The 17,369-nt window shown below is 44.3% G+C and overlaps 1 protein-coding gene across 1 annotated transcript in view; it reads right to left on the bottom strand.

The window, feature by feature from the left end:
- Nucleotides 1-17,369, bottom strand: part of LOC137426529 (MAM domain-containing glycosylphosphatidylinositol anchor protein 2-like) — a 491,190-nt gene that overhangs the window by 316,658 nt on the left and 157,163 nt on the right. The window contains exon 7 of the mRNA XM_068115127.2: nt 11,785-12,114. Within this exon, the coding sequence (XP_067971228.2) occupies nt 11,785-12,114 (330 nt within the window). The remainder of the gene's footprint in view (nt 1-11,784; nt 12,115-17,369) is intronic.

Genomic DNA, 17,369 nt, shown 5'->3' with positions numbered 1-17,369 from the left:
AGATGATCTGCATACAACATCTTCCACAGTAAACCCTCCTTTAAGTTCCGAGCCAGCACCTCCATCGCAGCTACAAATAGTAGTGGACTTAGTACCGACCTCTGATGCACTCCCACCTTCACCTCAAACTCACCACTGTTCCCGTCCTTCGTCCTTACAGCTGTGCAAGCTCTTTTGTACATTGCCATCATTGCCATTGGAAATCAGCCAACATAACCACTTTGCACAAAAAATGTGCAAAAACAGATCCTAGCAACTACAGACCAATCAGCCTTCTCCCAATTATCAGCAAAGTCATGGAATCCATCATTGCTTCTGATATGAAATCTTTCCTCTTCTCCAATGGCTTGATCTCTGATCATCAATTTGGTTTCAGACCTGGTCACTCGACTCTGGACATGCTGCTTCTGCTTTCTCAACAATGGATGGAGGTCCTCAATGCCAAAGAGGAAATTAGAGCTGTCTCCCTTGACATATCACATGCCTTCGATACGCTCTGGCACCCCGCTCTGCTCACCAAACTCTCCTCCTTTGTAATCCATGGAAATCTCGACGCATGGCTGGCGGCCTTCCTCTCTAGTCGTAGTCAACGTGTGGCCCTGAATGGGTTTCTCTCATCTCCTCTTCCTGTTCAGGCTGGAGTTCCCCAAGGCAGTGTTCTGGGCCCTGTGCTTTTTCTGGTCTTCATCAATGATCTCTCTGACTCTCTTGAAAATCCTCTCTATCTCTTTGCTGATGACTCTACTCTCTGTCGCTCCATTCCTCATCCCTCAGATCGGCAGTCTGCAGCCTCCTCACTCTCTGCAGACCTGGACAAAATCACAGACTGGGCAAACAAGTTGAACATGTCTTTCAATCCTGACAAATCTCACCCTCTTACGACGTCTCTCCGAAAAGACCGACTGGACAACCCTCCCAGCCACTTTCTGAATAATCCTCTCAAAGAAGTTCTGTCACTCAAGCTTTTGGGTCTCACTATCTGCCATGATCTTTCCTGGGAAAACCACATTTCAAATCTGGCCTCCAAAGCCAGTCGCCGACTGGGCATCCTCCGTCGTGCGAAGTCCTTCCTTGGCACACATGAGCTCCTCACCCCATACAAGGCTTTCATCCGCAGCTCAATGGAATACTGCTCTTCCCTCTGGGCTGGTGCTCCTGCCTCACACCTAGCTCGTCTTCACGCTGTTGAAACCAAAGCGTTCAGAATCATTGGAATCTCCCGCGATGAAGCTCACTCCAAGGGCCTTTCACTCACTCACCGCAGGCAGGTTGGTGGTCTTTCCGTCTTCTACCGACTCCTCTCTGGCCTTGCCCCCCCCCAGCTCTCTCTGGGCTCGGTCCCCCAAATATTCCGACAGGTCGCACAAGATCTGCCTGCAACCCTCTTATGGTTAAACTGCCAAAATCAAGACTCTCTGCTCACCTTCACTCCTTCATTCCTCTTTTCTCCCACCTCTGGAACAAACTCCCTCACTCTCTTCAATCCCACTCCACCCTCCAGGTCTTTAAAACAGCTGTTCAGCAGCATCTCTTATCGTCCCCCATCAAAAACTTTGATCTTTTCTACCCCCGCTAATTTCACCCCAAATCCACTTTTTTGAAATACCAACTTCTTTCCTGGAAGTACTTGGTGTCCTTGTGTTTTATACTCCCCCCCCCCCCCATTCCCACGCCTCCTCCCCCCAAGCCCTCTCCCTCCCACACATCTCCCTGCTCTCAAATGTTGTGTTTGTGTGCTTCCCCTTCTCTCCCCATCTTGTCTTCCGTTCCCTCTTTTTATATATTTTGTTTGTCTGTTTGATTTGTTTGTGAAATAAGTGTTAGCTCTTTCACGAGCCTCGATTCAGTATACAAAAAAAAAGAAGAAAAAATCACTTCTCTGATCAACCATTCCTCCATTCCTAACTTCCTAAATGCCCATGTCACTACTTTGCGTGGAACCCTATCGAATGCTCTCTCCAGATCAACAAACCCAAGAAACAACTTCCTCCTCTTCTCCATGTACTTCTCCTGCAACTGCCTCACAATAAAAAGCACGTCTGTCGTTCCTCTTCCTGGCATAAATCCAAACTGCATTTCATCAATCTTCACTTTCTTCCTTATACTCGTCTCCAACACCCTTTCCAATACCTTCATTCCATGGTCCAATAACTTTATCGCTCGATACGAGCCACAGTCCAGAGGGTCACCTTTCCCCTTATGTAGAGGGACGAGGGTACTCAATTCCCAATACACTGGAATGCGGCCTTCTTTCACCACCAGATTACAGATCTCTGTCATTCTCTTCACACCCCAACTTCCTGCTGCCTTGAACATGTCTCCCACAACTCCCGTCGGCCCTGCCGCTTTTCTACTTTTCATTGCTTTTATCGCTTCCTCAACATACTTCTCGGTTATCTTCTCTGCCGGTCGTAAAACTGGGTTACTCTCTATGTTGCCATCCCATTCATTGGCTGCATTCAACAGTATTTCCATATATCTCTTCCATCTTCCTTTAATTCCATCTGGGTCCACAACGATTTGTCCCACTTCATCCTTCAAGCAACTTGACCCCATCACATCACACCTCTCTTTTGCTATCTGCTTTGCAATCCTGAATACCGCTCTCTGACCCTCTTCCAAATCCAAGCGTTCTCCAAACATTTTCCTACATGCCTCCTGCACCTTTGCTACCTCTTTCTTTGCAGCCTTCTTGGCTGCCTTATAACTTTCATGCTCTGCCTTTTCTGCCCCCATACCCTTCGCCTTGTGCCACTCCTTGAACTTCTTCCTCTTCTCATCAATTTTCTTTCCAACTTCATCATCCCACCACCATGTTTCCGAGTGCCTCGGTGGTCCTTTTGTCCATCCACATACCTCACCAACGGCTCCCAACAGACTATCTTTCATTGACATCCAACCACTTTCAAGCTCAACCACATCATCCTCTACCCTACTCAGCCTCTCTTTTAGTGCCTCCCTCACTGTCACCTCTTTCAACCTCCACACCTTCATTCTCGGTTGGTACTTCACCCGCCGAGCTCTCCTCGCACCTTTTACCCTTATGTCGCAGACAACCAAGTGGTGCTGTGAAACAGCCTCCTCCCCCGGGATCACCTTTGTGTCCCGGAGGTGCCCCCTATCTCGCCTACGCGCCATCAGGTAGTCAACGGTTGTCGTCGACCCACCTGACGTGTATGTAACAAGCTTATTATCCTCTTTCTGGAACTGAGTATTACAAATCAACAAATCAGCTCCATCAGCAAACTCCAAAATCCTTTCGCCTTCTCCATTTCCCACACCATATGCGTAACCCCCATGAACTCCCTCAAAACCATCCATACTCCTTCCCACATGTCCATTTAGGTCTCCTCCTACCACAACAACTTCCTCATCTTTCACGTTTTCCATCAGCTTCTCTATAGCACACCAGAACTTGGCCTTCTCTTCATCGCTCCGACCAACCTGCGGAGCATATCCCAAGATGACGTTCACCAAGAGCTTTCCAATCATCATTTTCACCATCATCAACCTATCACTCACTCTGGTCACACTCACCACACTGTCTACAAACGCCTCAGAAAACAGGACACCAACACCATTCACACCCTCCAGGCACCCTTGCCACACAAACTTGTATTTCTGTCCCTGCCTACCCTTAACCATTCTCACACCACTTCCCTTCCATCTCGTCTCCTGCACACAACATATGTCCACTCTTCTTCTGACCAATATTTCCACCACTTCTCCTGATCTCCCTGTCATTGTCCCTACATTCCATGTCCCAAACCTCAGAAACCGATCTCCACGTCGGGCATCAGACGTTTCGTCGTCATAAATGGAGTGATTTCCACCCTTGCTTCGATCGGGTTTCCCACCTTGAGTTTTGACGAGAGGGAGTGGGGTCCCCCACGGGCTACTTCGGGCTGCACCCTGCCCATATGTAGTTGTAATTGTCATGGTTTTCTTTTTGAGGCAATGTTTTTATGGCCAGATGCCCTTCCTGAAGCCAACCCTTTTAGTCGCCTCTTACGACACGCAGGGATACGGTGTACCTATTCTAAACCGGGGTACACACCGGGAGGGGAGGGACAGAAAAAAATAAAAAATAAAAACTGAAAAGGTAATTAAATCCGTTTCAAAGGGATAGACACAGACATGTAGAGAGGGGAGGGGATTGGGGTAGAGGAGCATGGGTGAGTGAGTGGGATGTGAGGGGAGGGAGAGGGGAGTAGGGAGAGAAAGAATGGGTGAGGGAGAGGAGTGGGGGAAGGAGTGAGGGAGACAAGGGAGTGGGGGAGACAGGGGAGTGGGGGAGACAGGAGACAGAGTAGGGAGAGGAGAGTGGTGTAGAGAGGAGAGTGGTGTAGAGAGGGGAGTGGGGGAGAGGAGTGGGGGAGGAGGGGAAGGACGGCGGAAGGAGGAGAGAGGGGGAAGAGAGAGAGAGGAGGGGATACTTTTGCTCGCTCTTCCCATCACTTGAGATAGGTACTCTTCATACTACTGTATATGTGTAATTAGTGTGTGTGTGTGTGTGTGTGTGTGTGTGTGTGTGTGTGTGTGTGTGTGTGTGTGTATGTGTGTGTGTGTGTGTGTGTGTGTGTGTGTGTGTGTATATATATGGATCCTCAACATACTTCTCGGTTATCAGACATGGACAGCATGTTTGTGAAAGACTTAGGTAAGAAAAAAAACGACGAATGGAACCAATAATTCCACATTCCTGTGCCACCTGTAGTCGAACATCAAGCATGGACAGCAGGTTCATGAATAACTTCCATGAAAAAACGTACCCGTTTGAATGGTTCTATACCCAATAAAAGGCGAATCTGCATATGTCGATCTGCGAATGTCATGCTTAGAACGTAGAAACCGTCACGGCATTTCTTATTCACTTGAACTCAATATCTCTATTTTCATTCCAAACAGCATAACTCCAATCACAAATTAAATAGCACTAGTGAGGTATCCGTGCTATGCACGGGTGGGAGGCCAGGAGCAAACAGACAATGCAGAAATGGCGAATGCTAAGGCATGAAACCAATAAATTCCACATTCCTGTAGCACCTTCAGTCGCATGTCAGACATGGGCAGCAAGTTCGTGAATGACTTCCATGAAAAACGTACCCGTTCGCAAACAAACGGGTACGTTTGTTTCATACCCAGTCAATGGCGAATCTGCATATGGTGATCCGCGAATTTCACGTTTAGAAAGTAGAAACCATCACAGCATTTCGTGATTCGCTTGAACTTGATATCCCTTTTTTCATTCCAAACAGCATAACTCCAATCACAAATTAAATAGCATTAGTATAAAAAAATAAACTTTTAACAACATTCGTGGCATAAACAAATATTTAAATCCTGATGTGAAGTTCCGTACGGTTGGGTGAACACAATTACGAATTCAAAATCGGACTTGTATTCACTCAATTCCAATAATCAATTGATACTTCAACAAAACGATTAACACGATTAACGTTTAACGATTTAACATTACGATTGAATGACGGTTGTGTTGGGATATTATCAAACCAGCGCATTGCCGTCATCTGTCCACTTCCGAATTCCCTGCAGGTTCATAATTCTCATCAAAATCTAAACAGTATTTGTAGAATTTCAATAAAAGCCACATCACTGTTCATATCGGTAAATATTATTCCATCGTGTTTGGACAAAAATTGGAAAAATTGGAAGAACAATATAGCCTATTTTATTCCAGGGGGTCCCAGGATTACCCACCCAAAATATCGTTGCGATCGGTTTGGCCGTTTTTGCGGTACTTGGGAACGGACGGACAGACGGACGGTCAGATGGACATTTGGTGAATTATAGTAGCATTAATATAAAAAATAAACTTTTACCAACATTCGTGACATAAACAAATATTTAAATCTGGATATGAAGTAGTTCCGTATGGTTTGGTGAATACAATTACGAATTCAAAATCGTAATTGTATTGACTCAATTCCAAACGTCATTCCAATCATAAATTGAAACTTTAACGAAATACTCTTTGAAATGATAATTGTATTGAGATATTATCAAACCAGCTCATTGCTGTCATCTGTCCACTTCCGGATTTGCGGCAGGTTCGTATCGAGTTAATTTCAAAATCATAATTTTATTGAGGATTTTTAAAAACTTCCTACCTACTACCTTACAACATCCGATGGGACCCCAAAACGTTCCACAGGAGGTTTGGCGGGGATAGCCCCAAAACCGAGGAAGTTGTTTGGGGACAGACGGACAGACAGACACACTCCTGTGTTATAATACTAGTACACGCGCTAACTACGGGAGGGGCAGAAACATGCACATTCCTCTTTGGGGTACATAGATTACCGTCGATCTATGCTCTGGTCTCAAGAACATTGGGTGTGTGATCATTTATCAAGTTTCTTGTCGAGAGATCGCCAAGTGGTTTAAGCATTCGAGCAAGCACTCCATTCAAAACCCTTAATGAACGGCTGGCTTGGCAAGCGCTAGCTAGATGCTTGGTAAATGAGCACACCCTGGGCTTCCTCCCTTTCAGTTTCATGTTAAACAGAAGGAGCGAGTTTCAAAAGTTCACTATGAAAAACGCCACGTTAGCACCAGAAAGGGCCATGTTATTAGCCCAACACGTATGGGTACTTAGAGTACAGTAGATCTTCGCTCAGTTCTGTAAGTAAAACTTACCTCACGCATGTCAGGATTCCTCCAAATTTATTCATTTAGTGTTATAAACAGCATTAGCGACTGTTTAAAAAGCTAATCATACGTGTTTGTGGTTAATAATATTCATTACTGTTCATTAATGTTCATTACTTCTGGTAGAGGCCGTTGCTCCCACAAAAACGCCATGATAAGCTATTTATATACATTGACTTGCCGGAAAAACTCCTTGGGCAGGTGGGATATTATTGGTATTAATATTGTTTTTTAATAACATTAATATTACGCTATTATATATCGTTAGTTTTGTTATTCGAAGCGGCCTTGCAAAAACGCCACGATAAAGCTAATTTAACATTGATATACACCTCAACACGCAACCCATTGACGGCAATGGCAGGGAAAACCCGCTCGGCGGGAGAAACCCCCCTTGGGGAGGGGGGCAAATGAATGCGCTTCAACCTTCATTATGTAACCCTTGGTCATCCTGTCAAGTTTGGTTGAGGTTGGATAAGTAACGACGGAATGTATTGGCGTCAAAATTTCATCAGACAGATGGATAGACACAAATGGCGTATTTTAGTATGATGATGATGATGATGATGATGATGATGATGATGGTGATGATGATGATGATGATGATGATGATGATGATGATGATGATGATGATATATACACACACACACCTCATTTATATATTTTCCTAGGTAACTTATTCCCAGGTGATAGTCATGACACGTACCCATCACAACAACCACAGTGGTATCGTCACAATAGACACGTTACGTATGAACTCCTTAACAGTTTCATGAATGGTCAAATTCAAATAAACTTTCCTTTCATTCTCACAACAAAACGTAATCAGGATTCATCGGAATTATGTGCGTAGTCGAAAGAGAAGACATTCTTCTTTGATAACTTTTATTCTAATTTTCAGCAAACAGCTGCGAAACAAAAGTGTGGAGTCAAAACGTCCAACAGATGCGTCTGATGATGGGATGACGTTACCCCAGGGATCCTCACGTAGATTGTTGTTAACGACGTCAAATGGACTTTATTCCAGGACTTTATTTATTTATTTAAGTAAACTAAAATGTTATCAAATCTATATTTCCATCTCCAAGAGTTGTGCAAACAATTTGGCTCCAACGTTTTTTTTAATGATCCTGACCACACAGTTAACCACTATTATTATTTTGGTTTCATGTCTTTGGTCCATAAACATATATGCCATGCATTTGGCTCCCCGCAAGTCCAAACATATACTGAAACGCAAAAGAAACTTACCACCTTTGAAACCTTTAAATATCAACAATAACACTGCGTGTAGTAAATGTGTGAACTTATTTGCGGACAATAGTGTCCTCACTGTCAGACAAAACGGTCACGGATGGTCACTTGAACCTTCAATGGTCACTTCATGGCACAGCTGTTGAACAGCCGTTTTGACTGTCAGTGATTAGCCAAGGGGTAGGGGATGATTTTAATGAGCTGCACGTGATGTCTTGATATTGGCTTTAAAAAGGCCAGTGCAAAATGGGCATTTTGACCGAAACATTTGACCATTTTGACCAACTTCAAAAAGACCGAAAACGCAAAAGAAACTTACCACTTGTTTGAAATGTAATAAAATTGTAACAGTTCAAAATAAAACAAACCAACAATTGCTAATTGAAACATTGGCATTTTATTGATGACACGTCAAGTTTTTGACCAAGATACACCATCTCATCAGTTTGTTCTACAGTACAGAACAGCACAGGGTGCAATGTCAGTCCCCTTTCAATAGCGTGTGTGGCCACCATTGTTTTGGATACAGGCAGTGCATCATCGGCGTATACTGCCTACCAGTTTTAGGATGGATTGCTGCTGGATTCTGTCCCACTCAGTCCTCAATGTCTGAAGCAGCTCTGCCCGTGTCCTGGCCCTGCCAACTACGCGTCTCCCAAGCTCATCCCACTGGTGCTCTATGGGATTCAGGTCAGGGGAGAGCGCAGGCCACTGCATGGTGTTGATGTTCTCACCTTGGAGAAATGCAGTGGTAAAGCGAGCAGCATGGGGACGAGCGTTGTCATGCTGAAAGGTTCTCAGTTCTGGGTGGTCTAGCAGGAATGGCAGCAGATGATGTCGCAGGATGTTATCCACATACCGCTGGGCGTTAAGATTCCCATCCACAACCACCAGTGGCGTCCTGTACCGGCCTGATGTGGCGGCCCACACCATCACACTTGGGCCACCCCACCTGTTGGCTTGACGCACGCAACACTCGGCATATCGCTCGCCAGTTCTTCTCCAGACACGCTCACGCCCATCAGGACTGTCCACACAGAACCTTGACTCATCGCTGAAAGCGACCTCGTTCCACTGCACCAAGGTCCACCGCTGATGCTGCTGGCACCATCTCTGTCGGTTGCGGCGATGGGCAGCCGTCATCACGGGGCCTCTGTATGGTATTCTGGCAGTCAGGCCATAGTCATGCAGTCGTCTTCGTGCAGTATCATTGGAGATCCGTGGGTTTGCACGCCCCGGAGTTTCTGCCGCAGTGCGGGATGCTGGACGGAATCGATCCCGCAGGTGACTTCGGACCATCTGCCTGTCCTGCCTTGCAGTGGTGACTCTTGGCCTCCCTGATCGAGGTCTGTCATCTGCAGAGTTGTGGAGGGTGTCTCTGTCCACCAGGGCCGATATCGTCTGGTGTGAACAGCCAAGGCGACGTGCCACCTCACGGTAGCTCAGTCCGCCTTGCAGCATGCCCAGGGCACGCTGCCCTTGATCCCTTGACAATCGTGGCATGTTGATTGAAATGCCCATTTTGCACTGGCCTTTTTAAAGCCAATATCAAGACATCGCATGCAGCTCATTAAAATCATCCCATACCCCTTGGCTAATCACTGACAGTCAAAACAGCTGTTCAACAGCTGTGCTATGAAGTGACCATTGAAGGTTCAAGTGACCATCCGTGACCGTTTTGTCTGACAGTAAGGACACTATTGTCCACAAATAAGTTCACACATTTACTACACGCAGTGTTATTGTTGATATTTAAAGGTTTCAAAGGTGGTAAGTTTCTTTTGCGTTTTCGGTCTTTTTGAAGTTGGTCAAAATGGTCAAATTTTTCGGTCAAAATGCCCATTTTGCACTGGCCTTTTTAAAGCCAATGTCAAGACATCACGTGCAGCTCATTAAAATTATCCCGTACCCCTTGGCTAATCACTGACAGTCAAAACGGCTGTTCAACAGCTGTGCTATGAAGTGACCATTGAAGGTTCAAGTGACCATCCGTGACCGTTTTGTCTGACAGTGAGGACACTATTGTCCACAAATAAGTTCACACATTTACTACACGCAGTGTTATTGTTGATATTTATAGGTTTCAAAGGTGGTAAGTTTCTTTTGCGTTTCAGTATATATATATATACTGTATATATATATATATATATATATATATATATATATATATATATATATATATATATATATATATACATACATACATACATACATATATATATATATATATATATATATATATATATATATATATATATATATATATAGATATATATACAACGGAAGAATCGGAAAACGTGAACACAAGTCATTTTATAAACCAAGGGTTATCCGCTAATAAAGGTACGCAGGGATAACTGTTGTCTGCGTGCTGTGATCTGAGCTGAGCTGTCCTTTCCTTGGATACACTTCCCAATGATATACGATTCGAGTGTTGAAAAAATTAAGAAACCCAGACACAAGATAAGACTTTCTATTTATCAACACAGCACAGCACAACAAGCCACAAAAAACGAGAACGGAGTGTGAACAACACAAATCATCGAGGATTACAACAAATGAAACTCTGCAGTAAAAAAAAAAGCCCACAATCTATAAATTTTCGACAACAAGATTTCTGTTTATGGTGTTTTCCAGGCAGGACATTGCTTCACAAAGGGCATCCACCTCTCTCGTATGCAGCGCTTGCCTGTGGCTGACATCGTTTTCTGGGGCTGCAGCTGTGGGGCTGACGCAGTGCCACCTAAGCAGGAATTTGGAGCTTAGCCAGGGTACCGGCGATATTTAGCTGACTTTGCGAAGGAAAACGTGGGATCTTTAATGTCCACCAACTAAACGGGACCCCAAGTTTACTGTCCACCTGAGGGACGGCACGCCTATTGGTAAATTACCCTCCATGGGAAACACCGGGATGGCAGTTTATAGCTGGGTTGTGATTCCAATCCAGGCCAGACAGCTTAGAGCCGAGTAGGCATACCTCCAGGCCATCCTGCCAGCCATATCATCAGCATCGTTTTATGGCCGTTTCCATGCATGTGTAAGCCGTGATTCACCGAATGCCCGCTTCGCCAAAAGGCATATTTGAGGCATGTTTTTGTGGTTGGATGCCCTTCCTGATGCCACCACAGGATCAGCTGTGGACCTAGCATTTGTCTATAGAGGCATACGCTGTAAGACAGAGTTTCCTTCTCCTAGGTGGATGCCTACCAAGGCGAAAGAGCTTCACCTACCCAGGTTGGCTTGGTGAGTGTCACAGCAAGTCCTCACAGTGGGGTCCATGCACACTACACCTCTAGAGTACCAACCTACTCCGAGATCCTCCAGACATTTAGCCAGTGCCCTAAAGAGCACTGTTACCATGGTGCACCACAAGGAGGTAGTCTGAAAGTCTTGACAAGGGTAGAGGCTATGTACCGGAAGGAAGGGCTTACACACTCAGCCTTCTTTTCACTCACAGAGCTATCCGGCGGCCATAGCTAAAAGCAACAAGCGATATACCACACCACACCCTACTACAGCACTAGTTGTGTACACCTGCCTTGTGAATAAAACCCCAAAACACAAGCACCATAACCCAAAAACACATCCCAAAACATAAACCCAAAAACACATCCTCTGACATCTTTTTGGGGAAGAGATGTTAAGCTAGTTGTAGCATCTTGAGCATATCTGGACAAGTATTTCAATTGCTGTCGTGACTTCCACTGGGAAGGAAACAGGAAACCACCGAAAGGTTCCTTGCAAAGACTGGATGCGCAAAGTGTTCAGACGCGAACGACAAACGAGAAACTGTCATCCATAAGCATGGTAAACACAAGCCTTCGACTAGAACTCCACCAGATACAAAGCATGACTTACCAGTATTCTCGGAAATGTTCACGTCAATGCTGAGGGGTGCCACTTGCTTGCTGCGGAGGCGGGCCGCACAGGTATACGTGCCAAAGTCTGTGTACATGAGGTCGATGATGTCCAGGCTGCTGGTTCCAGGAGCAAAGTCAGTATCTTTCTCGGAGATGATCATCCGATCAGAAGCGGCGAGCAGATGCCCATTTTTGAACCATGCAAATGATAGCTCCTTAGGGGGCAATGCTTCCACCCGGCATGAGATCTTGACCTCACGACCAATTTTGATGTTGTCATCATCGTGGTAAGGATCGGGAGTAATCCAAAACCGTCCATTAGTGAGCACTGCCTCAGACACCAGGAAGACAAGGAGGGTTAGGAGAAAGAAATGGAGAAGAAATAATGTCATACAACAATTGGAATAGCAACTTGTAATTAATAATGTCCCCTATATTGAGCAGATAGCTGAGAACACCGTCATTCAGATAATAGCTTCTAAATTTACTTTTTACTCCCGCCAGGGAGTAATGCATTCGATCGTGTCCGTCCGTGTGTGTGTGTGTGTGTGTGTGTGTGTGTGTGTGTGTGTTCGTGTGTGTGTGTGTGTGTGTGTGTGTGTGTGTGTTCGTGTGTTTGTGAGCAAGATATCTGGAAAAGTTCTGAACGGATTTGGATGAAGTTGGTGGGATGATTGCCCTTGGGATAAGGAAGAATTGATTAGTTTTTGGTGAAGCTCAGGATATTATTCCGGATCCAGGAATTTTTTTGGGGAATTTTTTTTCTGTTTTCCTTTAAAAACCATTTTCTCTGTAATAATTGGACCGATTGAGAGCAAATTTTTTACCATGGGAGGGACTCGGCCTGCAGAACATGTTAATGGTAATTATGACGTCACGGGTTACGTGGTTCGGCCGCCATAATGTTTTGAGTGAAAAACACTAAAATCCAATTTTCTCCAAAACGCCTGAACAGATCAAGGCCAAACTTTGCAGGCAGGATCGCATACTCATAGCGAACAAAAAAGTCAACGAGCATGACATCATGCATCACATGCTTTCAGAGTTATGACGTTTTTAAGCACAAACCTTTAAAACCTAGCTCCTCCCTCATTTGTGATCAAATCGAAGGGGAAACTTCACAGATCTGTTCAGCATATCAGTCTACTAAAATGGCCTTTTGGAATTTGCGATAGGTCACGTGGTTTCGCAGAGATCGTTAATTAAACACAAATAATAAAAACATTTATATCTCTTGAACCACTTCATTGATCGACGTGAAACTTCATACTGTAGTAGAAGTCATGAAGACTAACAAGTGTGCAAAATTTGAAGATGATTGGATGTACGGTCTGGAAGCTAGAAGTTGTTATTGTGTGAAGAAGAAGAATCTTCGAACGTGGACGATTAATTATTTATCACATGTACAGACTTGCAGGCATAGTTTGACACAATCTCCCAGGTTAATTTGAACCTCAAATAAAATTATAATTCCAGATTTGTCAATGGTTGAGGTATATTAACAAACGAATAAAACAGATTTGGCAAAATTCCAACTTAAAAAAAAAAGATCGCATATTCACCCCGGGTTGTGAGAGGCTGAAGAAGAAGAAACCTCGCATGGGCTTCCCAGACCAAATAAATAATTCTGGTTCTGGCTCTGCGATGTTCAGGTTTATTACTCCCGCCAGGGAGTAATGCATTCGATCGTGTCCGTCCGTGTGTGTGTGTGTTCGTATGTTCGTGTGTTTGTGAACAAGATATCTGGAAAAGTTCTGAACGGATTTGGATGAAAGTTGGTGGGATGATTGCCCTTGGGATAAGGAAGAATTGATTAGTTTTTGCTGAAGCTCAGGATATTATTCCGGATCCAGGAATTTATTTTGGGAATTTGTTTTCTGTTTTACTGCATTAAAGCTTTTATTCTTATTCTTAAATGCTGTTTTTCTCCTCTAATTCCGAGATATATCAAAATAAATTATCTGACAGTGAGGGCCTACTTTCTCTTTCATTTATTGTTTTGGGGAGAGGGGATGTTAAACAAAACATATTATTCCAACTTGACCCACGGCGGGAGTATGCGCTCTACTGAGTGGCGTTCTAGTTTACTCATTTTCCTCCCATTTACTTTTACTTTTACCATTCCTCTTTACTCCTGCGTCTGGAACAAACTCCCTCACTCTCTTCAATCCCACTCCTCCTTCCAGGTCTTTAAAACAGCTGTTCACCACCATCTTTTAACTTCTCCCATCCAAAACCTTGATCTTTTCTACCCCCTTTAATTCACCCTAGATCCACTTTTCTGAAATACCAATTTCTTTCCTGGAAGTCCTTGTAGTGGCCATGTGTTTTATACTTCTCCCACCCCTCCCCTTTCCACCCCACCCCCCTTCCCACGCCTCCTCCCCCCAAGCTCTCTCCCTCCCACAGATGTCCCTGCTCTCAAATGTTGTGTTTGTGTGCTTCCCCCTCTCTCCCCATCTTGTCTACCGCTCCCCTTATTAGATGTTGTATGTGTCCGTTTGTTTCTTTTTGTGATTAATGTTAGCTCTTTCACGAGCCTCGATGTTGTATCCAAAAAAAAAAAAGTTGTGGGTAGTCTTCACCTCTTAAAACATACACCAGAAGTGGCTGGTTAAGGGATGTAAAAACAACAGTATTTTGGGCCTTATGTCTTGTTTTCAAATGTTTACTAAGTATAAATATTCATACCCTCAAAAATACGCATCTTAAGTCAATTGACGTACCAATTTATCCTGATCTATTTATTGCGAGTATCTCATTCACAGAACGTTTTGAATGCCCCAAATATATGACTGTAAGGTCCATATAAGGATTGATAACCAAAAATGGTGAAACCGTTAGTAGGTCAGTACCTGTTAAGTGCCTGTGTTTGTGCTGATGCTTCAGTGACATTGCCCTAACTGGTAAAACTACACGTTAGCACAGCTGTGAAGATATTCTTCTGTAAATAAGGCAGGCCGAGGCCTGTTCTATGGGAGATGACATGGTGACGTCATTGTTTTGGGCACATGGTACAGCCGATAACTTTTGGTAGGCAGAAAGGATTGTCAACAAACGCCACTCAAAGAAATTTGGTGGATACATAGCGATGCAGGTCAACTATACAGAGCCCTCCATAGGTATTGGAACAGTGAAATCAAATTTGTTATTATTGCAATTTACTCAAGAAATTTGATTTTGAGATCAAAAGATGAATATGAGGCAAGAGTACAGAAGGTCACCTTTAATTTCTTGTTATTTCTTTGCATATATGTTTTACCATTGTAGAACAACAACACTTTTTATCGTCAGTCCCCCCCATTTCAGGTAGGCATAAGTATTGGAACAAATGATTGGCAGGTATTTCTTGTTGCATTGATCATTGACACACAAAAGAGCTGTGAATGTCTCGTCTTGATTTTAGCCTTTGGTTTTGCCTTGGGAATCTGCCTTTGGATTCAGTATGCATAAACAAATTCAGTATGAATCTGAAAGAACAGACTAATTCAATTAGAACCACAGCACAAAAATTGGGAATATCAAATACAAAAATTTGGAATATCTTGAAAAAGAAAGAAACCACTAGTGTACTTCGGAATAGACAATGGCCAGGTCGGCCAAGGAAAACAACTGCAATTGATGACAGGAAAATCCTCTTCGCTGTGAAGAAAAACTGTCAGTGACATCACCAAGAACCTCCAGATTCATAATCATCAGGTCGATCTGGATCGGACACTACAGACAATCTTTTTCCATTGTTCTCTTCTCGCCATCACTTCAGGGAGGTCACGCCTGTTGATTTTGGTTGTCGTGTTCCAGTGTATCGATGTAGGTTGTAGTGGGTCGTCCTCTTGAGCAGTGACCATGAGAAGGTTCCCAGAAAAGTACCATCTTGGCCATCTCTCGATCTCTAAAATCTCCTCCAGATTGCAGGAGTGAAAGTATCACAATCTACCCTTTGCAGAAGACTTCGACAGCAGAATTACAAAGACAACACTGCAAGATGCAAACCTCTCATCAGCACCAAAACCGCAAGATGAAAACCTCTCATCACCACCAAAAATATAAAGGCCAGTTTTAATTTGCCAAGAAGGACAGAGATGAGCAGGTAGAGTTCTGGAAGGATGTTTTATGGACAGATGAGACGGATATAAACCTTTACCAACGTGATGGAAAGATGAAAGTGTGGAGAAAGGAAGGAACTGCATATGATCCAAAGCATACTCCCTCATCTGTTAAGCATGGTGGAGGTAGTATCATGGCTTGGGCTTGCATGGCTGCCTCTGGATTGGCTCACTCATCTTTATTGATGATGTAACTAATGATGGCAGCAGCAGAATGGATTCGGAAGTGTACAGAAATATTTTTTCTGCCTATGTACAAGAAAATGTCTCCAAACTCGTTGGGTGGCACTTCACCATGCAGCAAGAGGTCTCCTGACAGCAAGACCTTGTCTCCTGACAAGGTGGAAAAGTTTCTGTCAACCCTCGACTCTGATTCTGCAACTGGTCCTGACGGCATCAGCCCACGGGTCCTAAAATCATGTTCTTCCGCTCTTTCACTCCCTCTTTCTGTTCTCTTCACCCTCTCTTTTGCTCAAGGTCATCTGCCATCTGCTTGGAAATCAGCCAACATCACCACTTAGCACAAAAAAGGTGCAAAAACAGATCCTAGCAACTACAGACCATTTCAGCCTTCTCCCAATTATCAGCAAAGTCATGGAATCCATCATTGCTTCAGATATGAAATCTTTCCTCTTCTCCAATGGCTTGATCTCTGATCATCAATTTGGTTTCAGACCTGGTCACTCTACTCTGGACATGCTGCTTCTGCTTTCTCAAAAATGGATGGAGGTCCTCAACGCCAAACAGGAAATTAGAGCTGTCTCCCTTGATATTTCACGTGCCTTCGATACGGTCTGGCACCCTGCTCTGCTCACCAAACTCTCCTCCTTTGGTATCCATGGAAATCTCCACGCATGGCTGGCGGACTTCCTCTCTGGTCGTAGTCAACGTGTGGCCCTGAATGGGTTTCTCTCATTTCCTCTTCCTGTTCAGGCTGGAGTTCCCCAAGATAGTGTTCTGGGCCCTGTGCTTTTTCTGGTCTTCATCAATGATCTTTCTGACTCTCTTGAAAATCCTCTCTATCTCTTTGCTGACGACTCTACTCTCTGTCGCTCCATTCCTCATCCCTCAGATCGGCAGTCTGCAGCCTCCTCACTTTCTGCAGACCTGGACAAAATGACAGACTGGGCAAACAAATGGAACATGTCTTTCAATCCTGATAAATCTCACACTCTTACGATGTCTCTTCGAAAAGACCAACTGGACAACCCTCCCATCCACTTTCTGAATAATCCTCTCCAAGAAGTTCTGTCACTCAAGCTTTTGGGTCTCACTATTTGCCATGATCTTTCCTGGGAAAACCACATTTCAAATCTGGCATCCAAAGCCAGTCGCCGACTGGGCATCCTCCGTCGTGCGAAGTCCTTCCTTGGCACACCTGAGCTCCTCACCACATACAAGGCTTTCATCCGCAGCTCTATGGAATACTGATCTCCCCTCTGGTCTGGTGCTCCTGCCTCACACCTAGCTCGTCTTC

Source organism: Myxine glutinosa, chromosome 5 (assembly GCF_964187855.1).
Source record: "Myxine glutinosa chromosome 5, kmMyxGlut1.1, whole genome shotgun sequence".
Lineage (NCBI taxonomy): Eukaryota > Metazoa > Chordata > Myxini > Myxiniformes > Myxinidae > Myxine > Myxine glutinosa.
Note: the sequence above shows the minus strand (reverse complement) of the source record. Positions and strands in the feature narration are given on the sequence as shown.